Here is a 16006-nt window from a genome sequence, read left to right on the forward strand (position 1 = left end):
CTACTGCAAACGTGGAACCTTGTAATGGATGAAAGAGAATGTCGTACAAGCAAGTGGAAGAAAGGGGTGCTCTGGATATCAGAACTGAGAGCTGAGGCTCTGGCCAGATGGGAACCTGAGTTGAGGGGTCTGTGCGTTCCCTGCTCTCTCCCCCAGCCGTCCTTTGCCAGATCATCCCTTTAAATTGAAGGCAACCTGTGTCCCAAACACCTCTCTGTGTACTTTATTTTTTAATCTTTCATTCAACTTTAATTATAATTGTGCATTTTAAATTCAAACAAACAGGTGCCTGAAGGTAAGACATTCATTCAGAATACTTTGATTACAAGGCTGGTTAATTGAAAAAAATTCCATTAAATATACTTAGTTTGATATGCATTCCTAGAACTAGATCTAGGAAGCAATCTACTGGTTAACAGGTTGTGACTCTGTAGGCCCATGTGACATGATTAAATAGAAATGGCTTGAACCTTATGGATACATTAATCTAGATTTGATGTTGGTTCAGAATCTATTTGCAAAATTAAAAATTAATATAATCTGTGTTGATTTGTGTGTTTTCTTTCCATGTCCATAAAATGAAGAGCTATTCCTGATCACCCGTTTTCCATACAACAGACAAATAAATCTCGTGGCACTAGCCAGAAATGGTTACAGGTTAGAAACCTCACAGCTAACTGAACTCTTTCCATGAGCAGACAGCTACCCCTCATTCAAAATACAGCTGCCAGTCGGTGTCATCCATAGCTTCATTAGTATTCATCAACACCCAGGATGCTGATAAGATTGTCAGGTTTTAACCAAGTCGTTTTCCAGCAAACACTCTGCCACATGTTTTGGAATTTTCCTTTGCATCTTAGCATCTTCACGTAACAGCTCCACTACACCGAGAGTCACTGTTCTGAAAACCGAAGAATAACTCCCAAGTCCTAACGCAAAAAGCTATGTATCTATCTTCTGTTTTTAACTCTCCAAGGACATATTTTTTCAGTCTCTTTCCTTATAACAAATTATGCAATTGATGTTATTCTGGAAGCAGAAAATAACATTTATTAGAGAGACCTGGGTGAGTTGAAATTGTAGGCCCCAGGAGAAAACCATCTCTGCTGGGCTGTCCCTCCTTGAAGTGAATAAATACCGTTGTCTGAGGATTGGTTCCTTTTAAAAACGTTTAATGACAAATGAGAGAAGATATTTGAAAATGATACCTCTGATAAGGGGTTAATATCCAAAATATATAAAGAATTCATACAACTCAACAACAAAAAAACCCAAACAATCCTATTAAAAAAATGGGCAGAGTACCTGAACAGATACTTTTCTCAAGAAGACATACAAATGGCCAACAGATATATGAAACAATGCACAACTTTACTAGCTATTAGGGAAATGCAAATCAAATCAAAACCACAATGAGCTACCACCTCACACCTGTTAGAATGGCTTCTATCAATAAGACAAGAAATAACAAGTGTTGGAGAGGCTGTGGAGGAAAGAAAACCCTCATACACTACTGGTGGGAATGTAAACTGGTGCAGCCACTGTGGAAAACAGTATGGAGGTTCCTCAAAAAATTAAGAATAGTGTTTTCATATGACCCCGGAATCCCTTTTCTGGGTATCTACTCAAAAAATTTGAAAACATTTATTCATAGGGATATATGTACCCCTCTGTTCACTGCAGCATTTTTCACAGTGGCCAAGACATGGAAATAACCAAAGTGTCTTTCGATAAAAGATTGGATAAAGAAGATGTGTTTTATATATACAATAGGATGCTACTCAACCATAAGAAAGGATAAAATACTGCCATTTGCAACAACATGGATGGATCCTGAGAATATCACACTAAGCAAAATAAGTCAGATGGAAAAGGATAAGAATTACCTGATTTCATTCATATGTGGGCTATAAAAGAGAAAGCCACAAACCTGCAAACAAACAAAACAAATAAACCAACTCATAGACACAGACAACAGAAGAGTGCTTACCAGAGGGGACAGGGGATCGGGGGAGGACGAAGACAGTAAAAGGAGGTCAATACAGGGCGATGGAGACAGATTAGACTTTGGGTGGTGAGCACACAATGCAATACACAAATAATGTATTATAAAATTATGCTGTTGATACTTACATAATGTCATTCACCAATGTCACCCCAATACATTTAATAAAAATAAAAATGTTTAATAAAATATTGAAAGTTCTCCCTGAGCAGAAACCTCTCCCTAAGTGAGATCTTAGTACAGACCCCACATTTTCTGTTGGACATGTTTACCTAGATGCTCCACAGTACCCTCAAAATCCACATATCTGAAGATGAGCTCATAATCTTTCTCACCCACAAACTTCTTTTCCCCTCTCCAGGTAAATAGTACCATCGTCCCCATAGTTGCCAACTAGATACCTGGGAGTCATTTTAGACCCCTCCCTCTCCCCATCCTCCTGACAATCTATAGGTCAACAAGGCCTGCGTATCTTTCAAAACCATCCTCTTCTCCTTATCCCTACTGTCCCTCCCTTATTTCGGAATTCATCATTTCTCACTTGGGCACTGACAACAGAGTTTTTTGACTGGCATTTAGTTCTCCATCTTGTTTTCTTCCATTCCATCCTTCAAATGGTTGCACAAGTAACCGTTCTAAAATGCAAAGCCCATCATGTCTCTCCCCTGTCTGGTGTTTGTGCTACCCGGTGAGAAAGGCAGTTCCCTTGCATAGCATATGAACAGCCTCCTGCCTACCTTTCAGATTCATCTTCTGCTACTCATTCTCTTGTATCAAGCACTCTGGTCCTGCCAAACTATCTGAAGTTTCCTAATAGGTCCATCCACGGCCTTTCACACCTTCATTCCTATGGGCATGCTCTTCATTGAGTTTTTGCATAAACATTTAGTAAGTACCTACTCATATATCTGTTGGCCAGCTGCTCGTCAAAACTCTAGAGACACAGTAGTGAGCAAAAGAGGCAAAGTCCCTATTGTCTTGGAATTTCTAATAAGAGGAGAAAATCAACTAGCCTCAAATGTATAGAAAAAGTCTAAGTCTCTTTCTATTACATCACACCCCCAGATCCCAGTCTCCTCTCCAGGTTAACCACTGACTATTTTTAGTACTTTGATATGTATACTACAACAGTTCTATGCTTTTAGATAAACAAATGTACATAGAGAAATATAAAATTTATTCACATAAATCTCACATAAAAAATATTCTGCAACTTCCTTACTTTACCCAACAATGTATCTTGAAGGTATTTCCATGTTAGCTAACTCTCTTTATTTCAGCTGTATAGTATTCCAGCATGGAGGACATCTGTTTGTTTGTTTTGTTTTGTTTTTGGCCAGCACCTTGATTTTCCCTTGGGAAACCACCTCCTACACTATTTGTTCAGAACACCTCTCCCTTCAGGAGCAAGACTATAACCCATATTGGGCCAGTTAGTGTCACAGGAGTGGTTCACGGATGGATGTATGGTTCTGTCTGGGCCAATGAAAGTCAACTCTGAGACTTTTGCTGGTTGATAAGCTGATGGTATCCCAGGTCTCTTCTTGCCCTCATGTCTACATCTGTGGGCCTGGAATATTCCAGGAGACGCTTCCATCATTTGCAACAGTCTTCACCAGAGAGTACTCTGGGGCTTCATTTCATCTTACAATCTGATTCTATATATGTCTCCCATATTCTAAGGATTTTTTTTTTTATCATTGCTGGCTCACAGAGAGCATTAAATTTTGTTTTTCAGGGCTCTTTTAGATTTTCTAAGATAATTCTTCTCTTCCTTTTGTTGTATAGTAACTGGTACATTGCCTTGTAATTATCTAAGTACTTATCTGCCCCTGGACTGGACTCTTTGCAGATAAACAATGACAAAATTACCTGTGTATCTGGAATTTGGTAGCCACTCATAAATAGTTGTTGAATAACTAATTAAATAAAAAGTTGACCTTACATTCACCTTCCCTGGATGATTCAAGAGACTCTAATGCTTTTCAAAGTACAAAGTTTCTGAAGTACCTTGTGAGTGATTAAACTATCGTTCAGCAAATATTTACTGTCCCCACCAGGATGCCATGGAAACAGTAGATTTCCCCTCCCCTGACTGATAACTGATAATCTAGGGTGTTTTTAGAAATCTGTATTTTAATAAGATCCCCAGGAGATTCTTATGCTTAATCCTGAGCTACAGCATTTATAGCATATATATAATGCTGTGTGTATGTATATATATATATATATATATATATATATATATATATATACCTACATACACACACACACACACACACACACACACACACATATATAATGGTGATGCTATAGCATAATGGTGATGGTATTTTCAGTGACATGGAAAGAGTAGTAGGTTAGCACTCAGAGAGCTGCTACATTACCTACAGGGAAAAAACCAAAAACAACAACAACAAAAATGTCCTGGGAAATTTGGGGCTGTAAAGAAGCCAGGAAACAAGATTTTCTCACTGAATTATTTAATTAAAGAGGTGGGAATTGAGAAACCTAAAGGCTTCTTGAGGTGATTTATAAATATAGCATTTCTCAAAAAGCTATCCTTTCACACAGGTGCCCAGTTAATACCTTCTGTTTAAATTTGAATAAGTGAAAACTAATTGGCCTGTAAAACATCAGTAATAACACAATATTCATTAGTTAAACATGTACATAGTAAGCTCTTACTAAGCATTTGGAAGACAATGGAAAAATCAAATATGCCAAGGAGCTTCCAGTTTAGTTAGCCATGTTCCCTCTTTGTGCAGAAGTGGGTGTGTGGGAGTTTCAAGGAAAATAAGTGACCCAATTCTTGCCCCCCAGATGCTTTCATGGGATAACTTCTATCATATCTTTAGGCACCCAGTCCCTTTTCTCACCATTTATTCTCTATGGGACCCACCTTGTTCATGTCTCATGCAGAGAAGTCTTTTTAGTAGTCACAAGACAAAACAGTTGCTTTCCTCAACCCTGAGTTCACCTCAGCACTCTTGCTCCAGGGTTCTTCTGCCAGGAAATTCCACCACTCAGCAACCATACAGGTGGCCAAGGTTCCTGAGCTCAGGCTCTATGTCCCACTCAGTATGCTAGTCCTATCTGGCCAGAAGCATTGATCGTGAACAAGAAACCTTAGCATGGAGCACTATTATAATCACCTTTCAGATCACGGAGTTCATGCCAGGAGAAAGCATTTTCAGTAGCAGAATAAAAGCATTGAAATCTGCAAGGAGTCTCACCGTAATTAACATGCTACAGTCCCAGGTATTGATTTGTGTTATTTGCTTATTTATGAGAAGCTCATCTGCTAACCTCTGAGGGTGGGTAACTGAAGTCATCTTTGGTCACTGACAACAGAGCATACAATGTACTTATTTTTCTCCTAACAATATAACATCATGTACCTAGCAAATTGCCCTATGCCTTTTTTCTTATTACTCATCCAAACCACAGCTTTGCCCTGTGAGACTTGACTTCTAAAAGAAACAGCTAGACTCATAATGATGTCATCCGTATCATTTTATATGGACAATTCCTAATGGCATCACACGTTGTGAAATGTAAGCATTTCTAGAATAAGAATTGTGCCTTTGACATGTGATTTTCTACCTGACATACCCTAAAAAAATATTTAACAACCATTAAATAGGGGAACAGAAACAATAAGCTTGTGGGCTGAACATCTCTGTAATTCTAGTTCTCAGATAAGTTGGTACCACTTGGCAGTTCTATTTTCGTCACTGAGAAGTCCAATGACAACATTCAAGGACTGCCAGCAGTGATCCAAAGGGCAGGGCTTAAGGAAGCTTGCATTCTCTGCTGGATCTGCTCCTGGATGATGGTTTAGGATTGGAATCACCACTGGCATTTGTCCTCTGAGGCAGATGCTATTGATGTCCTACCCAGATCCTCTTTTTCTAGGCTGGAGTTCCTACCCACCTCCCCCCATCACATTCGCTGTGGGTGTTGACTGCGAATAGCCGCTCACAGCTGCCCCTTCCTTTGGGCACCTGCCCTTAGCCCATGAGAGACCCCTTGTCCTGAGAAGTCAGGGAGGTTCTGACCCCTGCACAGGCGAGTGGCCTGTGGCCACTAACTGACTGATAGGGGGTGGGTATCAAAGTCCAGCTCCTTGCCTCCAGGCAGAACAACTGGTACAACTCTTGCTCCAGAGTGGAGCTTATTCAAGCTGAGGCTAGAGTTCCCCTGAAAGCGCGCCTTTTCCGAACTAGCTCCCCTCCCTGCTTTCCTCTCTCTTACGGGTTTCTCCTGAGAGTACACTCTCACGTTGTCAATACATTGTTTACACAAGAATCCCCATTTCAGGTTTTGTTTCCAAGGAGCTTGTCCTACAACGCCCTTCCAAACAGGGTGAAAGAAATCTTCCCTAACAATATAATGCTAAGGAAAACAAGGTGACTGAGTCCCAAACACGAGTTTGAAACTTTGAAGATGCCCTTAAACACCACCGGAAATACAAAAAATTGCCAATTGGTCAGATGCAGTTACAACAGACATTGATCTCTATATCATGTTTACAGACAGAGCTCTTCATTGGAATAGAAATATCTTAAAATCCAACAGAGTTGCCAATAGGAACTCATCCTTCATGCAACAGTGACAGCTATTAACCACTGGACAATACAGCTGTGAGAGCTAGCTGGAAAGGAAGGTAAGTCTCATGCCATGCTCACACATTTAGGTAATAACAGAAGAACAGCAGAATTTTCAGACATGAAGGACTAAGTAGTAGTAGTAGTAGTAATAATAATAATAATAATGATAATAATATAATTGATAATTATTATTCATCACAGGGAGGGTACGAGGCATTTTATTCAAAGGCTTTGTTCTTTCCACTAACATAACTCGAGGAACAGCCAGTTAGCACACCAAGGACCCTATTCAAGTGTGATTCATCAAAGACATTGGTCTCCATAGCCACAAAGTAATTGGAAGATGGTGGAAATCTGTGACCAAGGCTGGAGTGTCTCCTTCTGAGTGAAAGATAAGCCCTTTCTTTTTCAAAACAATCAAGGTAATCATCACTTCCATCTTCTAAAGGCCTTTCTCCCTCATTCAAAGCACTCACTGGAGCACTTTTCTTCTCTTCCTGTTATGTTTCAATTTAATGTACCACCTGTTCAATAGAAGCTGTCCTTTTAGGTGACCTACTAAAAGCAGGAAAGCATTAATCAAACATTAGCACTCTAACTCAAGTATAATCTGGAAGTGGCAGACAGTGAAATCCTGACACATAATTACCTGTAACCTTTTTTTTTTAGAACTTATTTGCCTAGAATATTTACACACTTCAGCAGGTTCCCTTACTTTCATGGAGCGAGTCCTGTGTTTTTAGGTATGTACTCCAGCTTGCTTTGAGATATTGAGGACACCTAGAAATTTATTTACAAATTGGTTACATGTCTTTGAAAAAGGCATATGTGTACAGTGTGTCTTAAGAACAATGTCAAAGTGTTGGTAATGAACTTTCACAGGCAGGGAGATTCCAGGGCCTTGTGTACCCGGGCATCTCCTCGTCACAAATGCTGTTTGGAGATTCATAAACTTCTTCCTCTAATGGAAGAAGTGTCCTTCCTAGGAAATGAGAATCCCTCTATGTGTGCTCTGGGTGCTATCTCAAGGACAATGTTCTAGCCATTTCCTTCTCTCTTCAATCTCTCTCTCTGTCTCTCTCCTCCTCCTTCACTCTCTCTCTTTCTCTCTCCCTCCTGGATAATCTTATCTGTGGACACATTGGTTTTTAATATTACTCATCTTGAAACACATTCCTCTCCCTTGATCCCAAATCAGCAACTTCTGGATTTCATTCCTCTCCTTCACAGCAAAATGTATTGGAAGGAAGGTCTCTATATTGTGTCTTCACTTTCTCACCTATCACTCACTCTTCTTTCCAGGTGAGGCTTCCACGCCCACCTCTCCACTGAAACTGCTTGTGGGGACAGAGCCAGGAGTGCAGTTTCCAGGCTCTTGGCCTCACGTAGTAAATAGCCATCAACTGTGATTGGATGGCCATCAGCTGTGGCTAGTTGGCTGTCAGCTGTAACCAGTGAGCCATAGGGCACTAATATAACTGCCATGGCTACGCTAGCAGAAAATGGGGGCTGGCAAGAAGATGGTGGCTGAGCTAGCAAGCGGCGGAGTGAGGGTTGCAGATCATGTGTCTCCTGCTTCCTGTGTCTCCAACCCAGCTGTCAGCGAGACTATAGTGGTATGACTCCCCTATCTATGGCTCTGTGGGTGTTCCTTTTTGGCCTCACCCTGTCCTATGTTCTTATGTGGGGAGCGGAAGCAGAGACCCCGCAGGCCGCCCTGCATGACAAATGGCGCAGCGAGCAGGGTCTCCTGCACAACACTGCTCTTGTTGAATCACCAATGATCTCCGTGTTGATAACTCTACAAATGATAGATATTTTTCTCTCCTTGTCTCGGTGGTGCTTAGTACTGTTGGATACCTTCCCCACTTCTCAGAACTTTCCTTTTTCTGACTCCATGCAGTGGTATACTGGCAAACTGGCTCTTAGTTGGGGAAAGCCCTGATTTGTACCATTTGCCTTTTTTCACCATGTAAATACTCCCATCGTGGCTAAATCAAGTTTGCAGTGGTTTCACATACCACTGCTTCCATGAATGGAATCCCAACACCACTTATCCCTGCTCTTCTCCTCTTACCTGCTGCTTCTTGCTTTTCTTGTTCGTCCTTCCTCCACTACCAAACTCTAAAGATTGATCTTCTCTAGGCATTGGTTCTCGGCCCTCTTCTTTTTTCCTTTCTCCACAGACGATCTGAACTCTCCACATGACTTCCTTAAAAATAATAATAAATACAATTAAATTAAATTGTACCTATTTTTACAATAGGCAATAACTTAAAAACTGAAATGATATAAAAATACTTTAAGAAGTCTCATGCCTACTCCTGTCCCCATCCACGCCTATGCCGTTATCCTCCAAGGAAGTACTTTTATTAGTTCCTTGTATATTCTTTCACTGTTTCCTTTTGTAAATTCAAATGTATGTATATGGATGTGTATATGTGTGTATGTATTCTTATTTTTCCTCTTTTTTACACAAAAGGCAGTATCATAAACACTATTCTGCAGCTTGCTTTTTTACTTTACTGTATATTCTAGAGCTCCTTCTGTATCAGTATATAGTCATATGATTTTTAAAATACCATCTATGTACTGACCACTACCAAATTTGTAGGTCAAATTCAGACCCCTTCTCTGAGTTATAGACTTTCCAACTGCTTACTTGACCCTTCATATCTCAAATTGGTTTCAAACGTACCATGTCCAAAATGAAACACTTGTTTTCATCTCCCGCGATAGGCATTATTTTGTTGGCCTACTCCATCACAGGTCAGAGCACCCTTTCCCCAGCTGCAGGGAGTGTCGGCTGCTAATGGCTCCCAGCTGCCCCCTTTTCTGGAGAATTGTCTTCAGCTGAAATGACCCACCTTGTCCTGGAACTGACCAGGACAAGGTCTGCCCAACCACCGACTGGTACTGGGTATTTCAACAAACACCAAGCGGGCTACTTCACACGATTTGAAGATATACAGGGGATTGAGAACATAGGATGTTTCTGGAGAGTCTGTTCAAAATATCTGTTCCTGGAATAATCCGTTGGACATAGAACAGAGAGAATATTTATCTGCTGTTTTCCTCCCATCTCCGGTCGCCCATTAGTTAAAGGTCACCTTACAGACAGTTAATTCCCCTTCTCTTCCTGGTTGTATCACTTGGTCCCTTTGGCACTTCGATGAAGCTCAGAAATAGTAAGAGGAGGGGAGACATGAGGTGTAGGCCTCAGACTGAAGTCTGCACAGGTCTGCACAGAGCCGGTGTCACAGTGGGGACGAAGGCAGAGCAAGCAGCCAAGGTCTGGGAGGCAGACGAGGCTATGAGAATCTGCAGAGGGACATACATGCCCCTCTTCTGAAAGGCTGTGTGGCAACTAACCTGGATATGTAAGGTATGGAAAGGGGATTTAATTAGGGGGTTTTAAAAAAGAGAATCAAGACGACAAATGTAGAGATATACAATACAGCTAGGAATGAATGAGGACACTGCCTGCCACACTTACTATATACTTCTGCTCCAAGCTTCCGAATAGCCATTACCAAAAGCAAAACCTAGTTAGGTCTACAATTCACAGGGTCCCTAAAAGACAAGGTTGAGATTTAGAATGTGGGCTTTGGGGTCAGCAAAGCATTTATAGGCTCAGTCGCTGTGGGCACAACTCTCCATTTCCTCATTTGGACACTGGGATAATCACGGTACCTACCTCACACCGTTGTTGTGAGGATTAAGTGAGGTAACAGATGTGGAGAACTTGAAAGTGTGCCTGGTGGACAGAAGGCTCAATACATATTGGCTATTCCAGTGACAAATTAGTCAGTAGAGGCACTACTCTAATTGAGACTACCTTCCTAGGTCGTCTATGAAGAATCTGTGATAAAAGTCATCAAATATCCACTCATCAGCTAAAAACACCAGCTCCAGAGGAATATTGTCAATAGTGACCCTGCACCTAGACTGACAGCATCACACTCACGTGCAGCTCAGGAAATACATCTTTATGTTAACTCAGTCTGGACCAGACCAAATACACAGTTCACTGCTGGTTTTGCCTAATCTATAACGGAAGTGGGGTACCGAACTTGGGGTATATGGATGGACTCAAGGGCTGTGAATACCCTAACACTGCAAATAACATCCTGAGCATATGGAGAGAGAATCCATAACAGTGCTGTGCAACATAAATATTATGAATATAATGCTAGTGACATTTGCAATTTTCAAAATTTTGCAATTTTTCAGTAACCACATTTAAAAAAAGAAATAAATAGGTAAAATTAATTTTATTTATCCAATATATCCAAATATGTTTTCGAGATATAATAAATATAAAAACCTACTAAGAGATCACTTACATTCTTTTCTTTGTAATATGTCTTCAGAATCCCTTGTGTGCTATACACGTACAGCACGCCACAATTGGGACTAGACAAATTTCAAGTCCTCAGGAGCCACATGTGGTTAGTGGCTGCTGCACTGGACAGCTCAGGGTTATGTTTATTACATTCTTTAAGAACCAATGATCAGAGGAATAAATGGACTTTATAAAATTCTACGTATTATTGCTTTTTTGTTAACTCAACGCTCATTCATTCATTCATTCATTCATTTATGGAGGGCGCAGCTCACAGTGGCCCATGCGGGGATCGAACCGGCAACCTTGATGTTATCAGCACCACGCTCTAACCAACTGAGCTAACTGGCCACCCTCAATGTTCCTTTTTAAAACAAAAATTCTGTAAGAAAATATAATTACCTGTAATTCCACAAGTAGATAATCATGGCTGATATTAAACAATAAACATTAAACATGGACTTGGTTAGAATATTCAAACTGTAGAGAATTTCTTTAACAATTGTGTTTACTCCCCAAAGGAATTTTCCATGAATATATAAGCACTGATAGTTACAAAATATTTTTTTTATTTACATGAAAAGGATCATTATTCTGTTCACCCTGTCCTGCATGGTGATTTTTCAGTTTATAATATATCTTGGAGAATTTTCTATATTAGAATATGACATCACTTCGTGTTTGTTTTAAACTATTATATGGTATTTGATTATATCTATGCACTATAATTTACTTAACCAACATCCTTTTGATGGTCCTTTAGGTTGTTTCCCCCTCTTTTTTTTTGGCTGTTATGGACAACCTTACACAATAACTATCTTAGTTCATATCCTTATTCAGTTGGTATATTTTTCAAGGGATTTTTAGAAATATATTTAAAATTTTGATCAGTTTGCCAAATTTCTCCAAAAAGAGTTACTCAAATTTATATTCTCAAGAACAGTGTAATATCTGTTCCTACACCTTAATCAATTGCTAAGTTTTACACACTTGTTTCACTTAGCAAATCTAAATAAAAATGGTACATCAGCTTTATTTTGTTTTGCATTTCTATAATCGAGTGAGGTTCTTTTTATGTTTTTGGCCATTTGTTTTTATTTTTCTGTTAATTGTTTACATGATTTGCCTATTCATCTTTTCCATGAATTTTCATTTCACATGTGTGAGACTTTTTCCTTTAGTCTGTCACTTGTCTTTTTATTTTGTTTATGGAGGTTTTGTTCACCTTATTTAAATTTTACATTGTTATGTGATCGAATTTATCAAGCTTTTCCTTTGTGCTTTTTTTCAGTAGAGGTTTAGTTATTTTCCACATTTTTATTATTGAAATAGGAAGCAAAACAGTTCACAGTGGAAATTTGAAAAATATAGAAAAGGTGATGTAAAAGAAAAAAAATGAGCATCAACATTCCCACTATTAGAAACAAACAAACAAACCCTGTTTTATTGTGTGTGGTTTTTAACGTAATTTTTCCTGATGATAATGAGTGAACTGGAGGCAGACTTCCAGGTTAACAAGGAGATGTGGTGAAATAATATTTTTGAAGCATTAATGTAAATATATCTCATATTTTAATAAATTTAATTAAAATTAATGAATATATATTAGATTGTTTTTTGTCCCACACATTGTGGTGACTGTGTCCCCACACATGAGCCAGAATTTTTCCTGTTTACTCTGATGGATGAAGATCCTGGGGGCTGGGAATGAGGGAGAAGAGAGGAAAGGCTGCTATGTGTCTCTAAGGAGCACATAGCCCTTAACCCTGGGCTGGCTCTTTTCTGCGCTGACAGGAATGGGGGCTTAAGGGCTGAGAGGCTTTGCCTTGTCTTCCCAGGGGATCCCAGGAAAGTGATGAAGGTCTGAGACTGCCTCACTCTTTGCTGTTGTGTGTGAGTCGGGGGTAAGCAATCTCAGCATTGCAGGTCAGTTGTGAGTCTCCCACAGCCCGAGTGGCCAGCAGTGCCTCCACGCTTGTCTTGTTTGAGACAGGTACAGCAGTACCTCGAGGAGGCCTGGCAGATTAGGACATGCTTTGTATTGGGAAGAGGAGGCCCAAGAGCAGATGTCAGCACTGTCCTGATATCAAAGGCCAGATGGGAACTCAGTTGCGCCCATGGCTACCAGTAGGGAGAGATGCTGACAACTGGTGACTCCTAGGAACCAGGCAAAGCAGAGGATGCCAGCATGGACAGATGACAACCAAGGACCAGATGAACCCCCTCCATGTCCAGATGTTCTATCAGTCTCTTCCAAACTCCCTGGGGCAAAAAGGGGAGGGAGAAAAACCCTGAATGGACTGAGTTTACCTGGAATTGACTTGTTTCCAGTTCTACGATCAAGTAGAATGGGGACTCAAGATAGAAATTAGAGTCAGTTATGGAAAATATAGGTTTTTACATTTTTTTGTACCTAAGTTTTATGGCCAGATATATTATAACCACTGAAAAAGTAAGGCTGAATTGAGACACCAGGAAAGGCCTTTAATAAAAGCATGACCAGAAACATTTTCCACTCTGGAAGGAAAACAAAGTCTCAGGTTAAAAAAGGGTTCTAGACTGTAGAAAAATTTGCACAGGGAAGGAGGACAGTGGGATTATTTCTCTTTGCTTTGTAGGTGAGAGTTTTGGTGACACTTGAAGCAGTTGACAGAAAAATGTAGCAGAATGGCAGTATGTCGCTCAACAGACATAGAAAGGTCTGCACTTTGTGTTCAAGATTCATAGCATTACAATTAATTTACAGGAAAAAAACAGATTTCTATAAGTTTCTAATGTCTGGTTTCCCAAATTTGCTCAGAGATCCATATAACTAAGTTCAACAGTATGTAAAGATTAGAAGGAGGAAGGAGATGAAAGCAGATGTTTTCCCAAACCAGATATATTCATTAAAAGCAAAGATTCTCAACCTTGCCTTCTCCTTAGAATCAATCAAGGAGCTTTTAAAAATGTGGAGCCTGGGATCTGCCATCTTCAAGATTCTAGTTTAATCAGTGTGAATTTGTTTGCAATTGTGGGATGCTAGAGACCCAGGGAGGTCAGGAAACTTGACTTTGTACTGTTGAGTACTAGCAGCTTGGATCCTCCTATGGAAAATACTGCTAGTTGCTCTCTGATATTAGAAAGACATCTTTCACATGGTCACCTAAAATAAAGTCTATTTCACAGTGCCTTTTGCATCAAGGGATGGCTGTTGGACTGAGTTATTCTGCCTCCTTAAGCCTTTTCACTAAGAACTTAGGATGTTTGGCTTTAAGTAGCAGAAAATGCAGCTGATGGTGGTTTAACAATAGAGGTTCATTTTTCTCCCATAACAAAAGGTCTGGGGGTTGGCAGTCCAGGGATGAAGAAGCAGTCAAAGATGTCATCAAGTCCCAGGCCTTTCCTGTGTTCCCACTGTGCCATTCTTCTCAGAGTGGCTTCTCCCATTACGGTACGTAACACAATGTGTCACAGTTTAAGCATTACTTTCTTGTTTAAGGCAGAGAGAAGATGGGAGGGATGGCTCTAGCTTTATAGGTTCTTTTTTTTTTTTACTAAGAGAAGCAACCGCTTTCATAGAATTCCCCTGAGCAGACTTCTATCTATACCTCATTGGCTAGAGCTGTGACCTGTGGTCACCCCCAGAGACAAGAGAGGCTACTAATGAATATTTACATTTTCAAGTCTCTACACTGGGAGGAGGAAGGAGGATGGAATGGATGTTGGATCAGCCAACCAACAGTGTCCATTGTATTCACCCACCATGTAGTCATTCACCATTTCTGCTCACTTCACCTCATGGATTCATCTCTTGGATCTCCATAGCCATCTCCCTAATTCAAAACCACAACATCTATAGCCTCCACTTTTGCAAAAACCTCCACAATGGTTTCTACTTATAATGTGTTTTTGCTATGGTGTTTGACAATATTCAATTCTGCTATAAAAGACAAAAGAAACAGGATGGATGTAACTCTTAGGAGATATGAGGCATTGATAGTAAACAAATGCAGACCTTATGAGATCTAGGCAAAACTCACAGCATGTGTAAATATAGGAAACGATGAAACAAGTAGCATGTGCGACTTGGGTAGAATTCATAAGATGTATTAGGAAGTTATTAACCTGTGAGACATGCAGAGCTTAGAGAATGAATAGAAAATATAATAAACAAAAGGGTTGCTTACAGATTGAAAAGGATGACTGCTTTCATTGAGCTGACAGTGATATGTCATCCCAAACCCGTCACGCCATGGTGACACCCAGTATGTTTATCATTCCCTTCTCGCCTGCGCTCCGCCCAAGAACTGCAGATAAAACATGAAGCTGTTTGGCGGGCTATTGGGAAAGCTCCAGCTGGGGCCAGGCTACTGGCCCTGTGCCCCTTGAATAGAGCAAGTGTGGTTTTGGTCTTGGGTACCTTCCCTCTGTTGCCCCTTACTCAAAGGTCTAGTCTGGTTGTCATCATCACACCATCAGTGGGGAAGGCTGATGTGAGTTGGGGTGGGGGAAGAGGGCATGTGAACACAACTCGGCTAGCGGGGTGCTTTCACCTGCTTGCACCCCATCTCAATCGTGTCACTGTACTCCATTCCTTTCGCCTTGCTTCTCATCATGTGTTTTGGGTTGATTTAATGAATTGTATGGTTTGATTTCAATTTGTGCTGTCAGCTTTTCTGTTCTGTGGGAGAGTTCTGCTTCTGGGATAGCTCTCCTGGCTGTGTACTGGGAAGCTACACGGCATCAAGGTCACTTCCCACATGACACTGCACCTGCCCACTTCCATATGTCCTCTACATACTGGCACAGAGCAATCTTTACAATTGCAAAGTGAATTAGGGTTGACTTCTGTTTGCAACCTTTCAGCATCTCACCACTGCCTACAGGGCACCATCAATCTCTCTAGCATAGTGTTGCACGATGGGCTCCCTGCAAAGCCAAATGTGCGCATGCAGGAAATGGACTAGCGAGTGCTCTTGGGAGCCTTGATTATCTGCCAGATCCCCCAACATTGATGAGTTATTGGGTGCAGGTGGCCCCTGGGGAAGGGTGTGTGACCTT

General features: G+C 40.6%; 1 protein-coding gene across 2 annotated transcripts in view; it reads right to left on the bottom strand.

Annotated features, from left to right (window-relative positions):
- Positions 1-16006, bottom strand: part of APC (APC regulator of WNT signaling pathway) — a 241039-nt gene that overhangs the window by 198683 nt on the left and 26350 nt on the right. The window contains exon 2 of one of the 2 annotated variants that reach the window (XM_074328601.1): positions 8696-8830. In XM_074328601.1, coding sequence (XP_074184702.1) covers positions 8696-8830 — 135 coding nt within the window. Of the gene's footprint in view, positions 1-8695; positions 8831-16006 lie in introns of those variants that run through there. The other variant, XM_019727779.2, reaches the window with a different exon arrangement.

This window comes from Rhinolophus sinicus, linkage group LG03, assembly GCF_036562045.2.
Source record: "Rhinolophus sinicus isolate RSC01 linkage group LG03, ASM3656204v1, whole genome shotgun sequence".
NCBI classification, from domain to species: domain Eukaryota; kingdom Metazoa; phylum Chordata; class Mammalia; order Chiroptera; family Rhinolophidae; genus Rhinolophus; species Rhinolophus sinicus.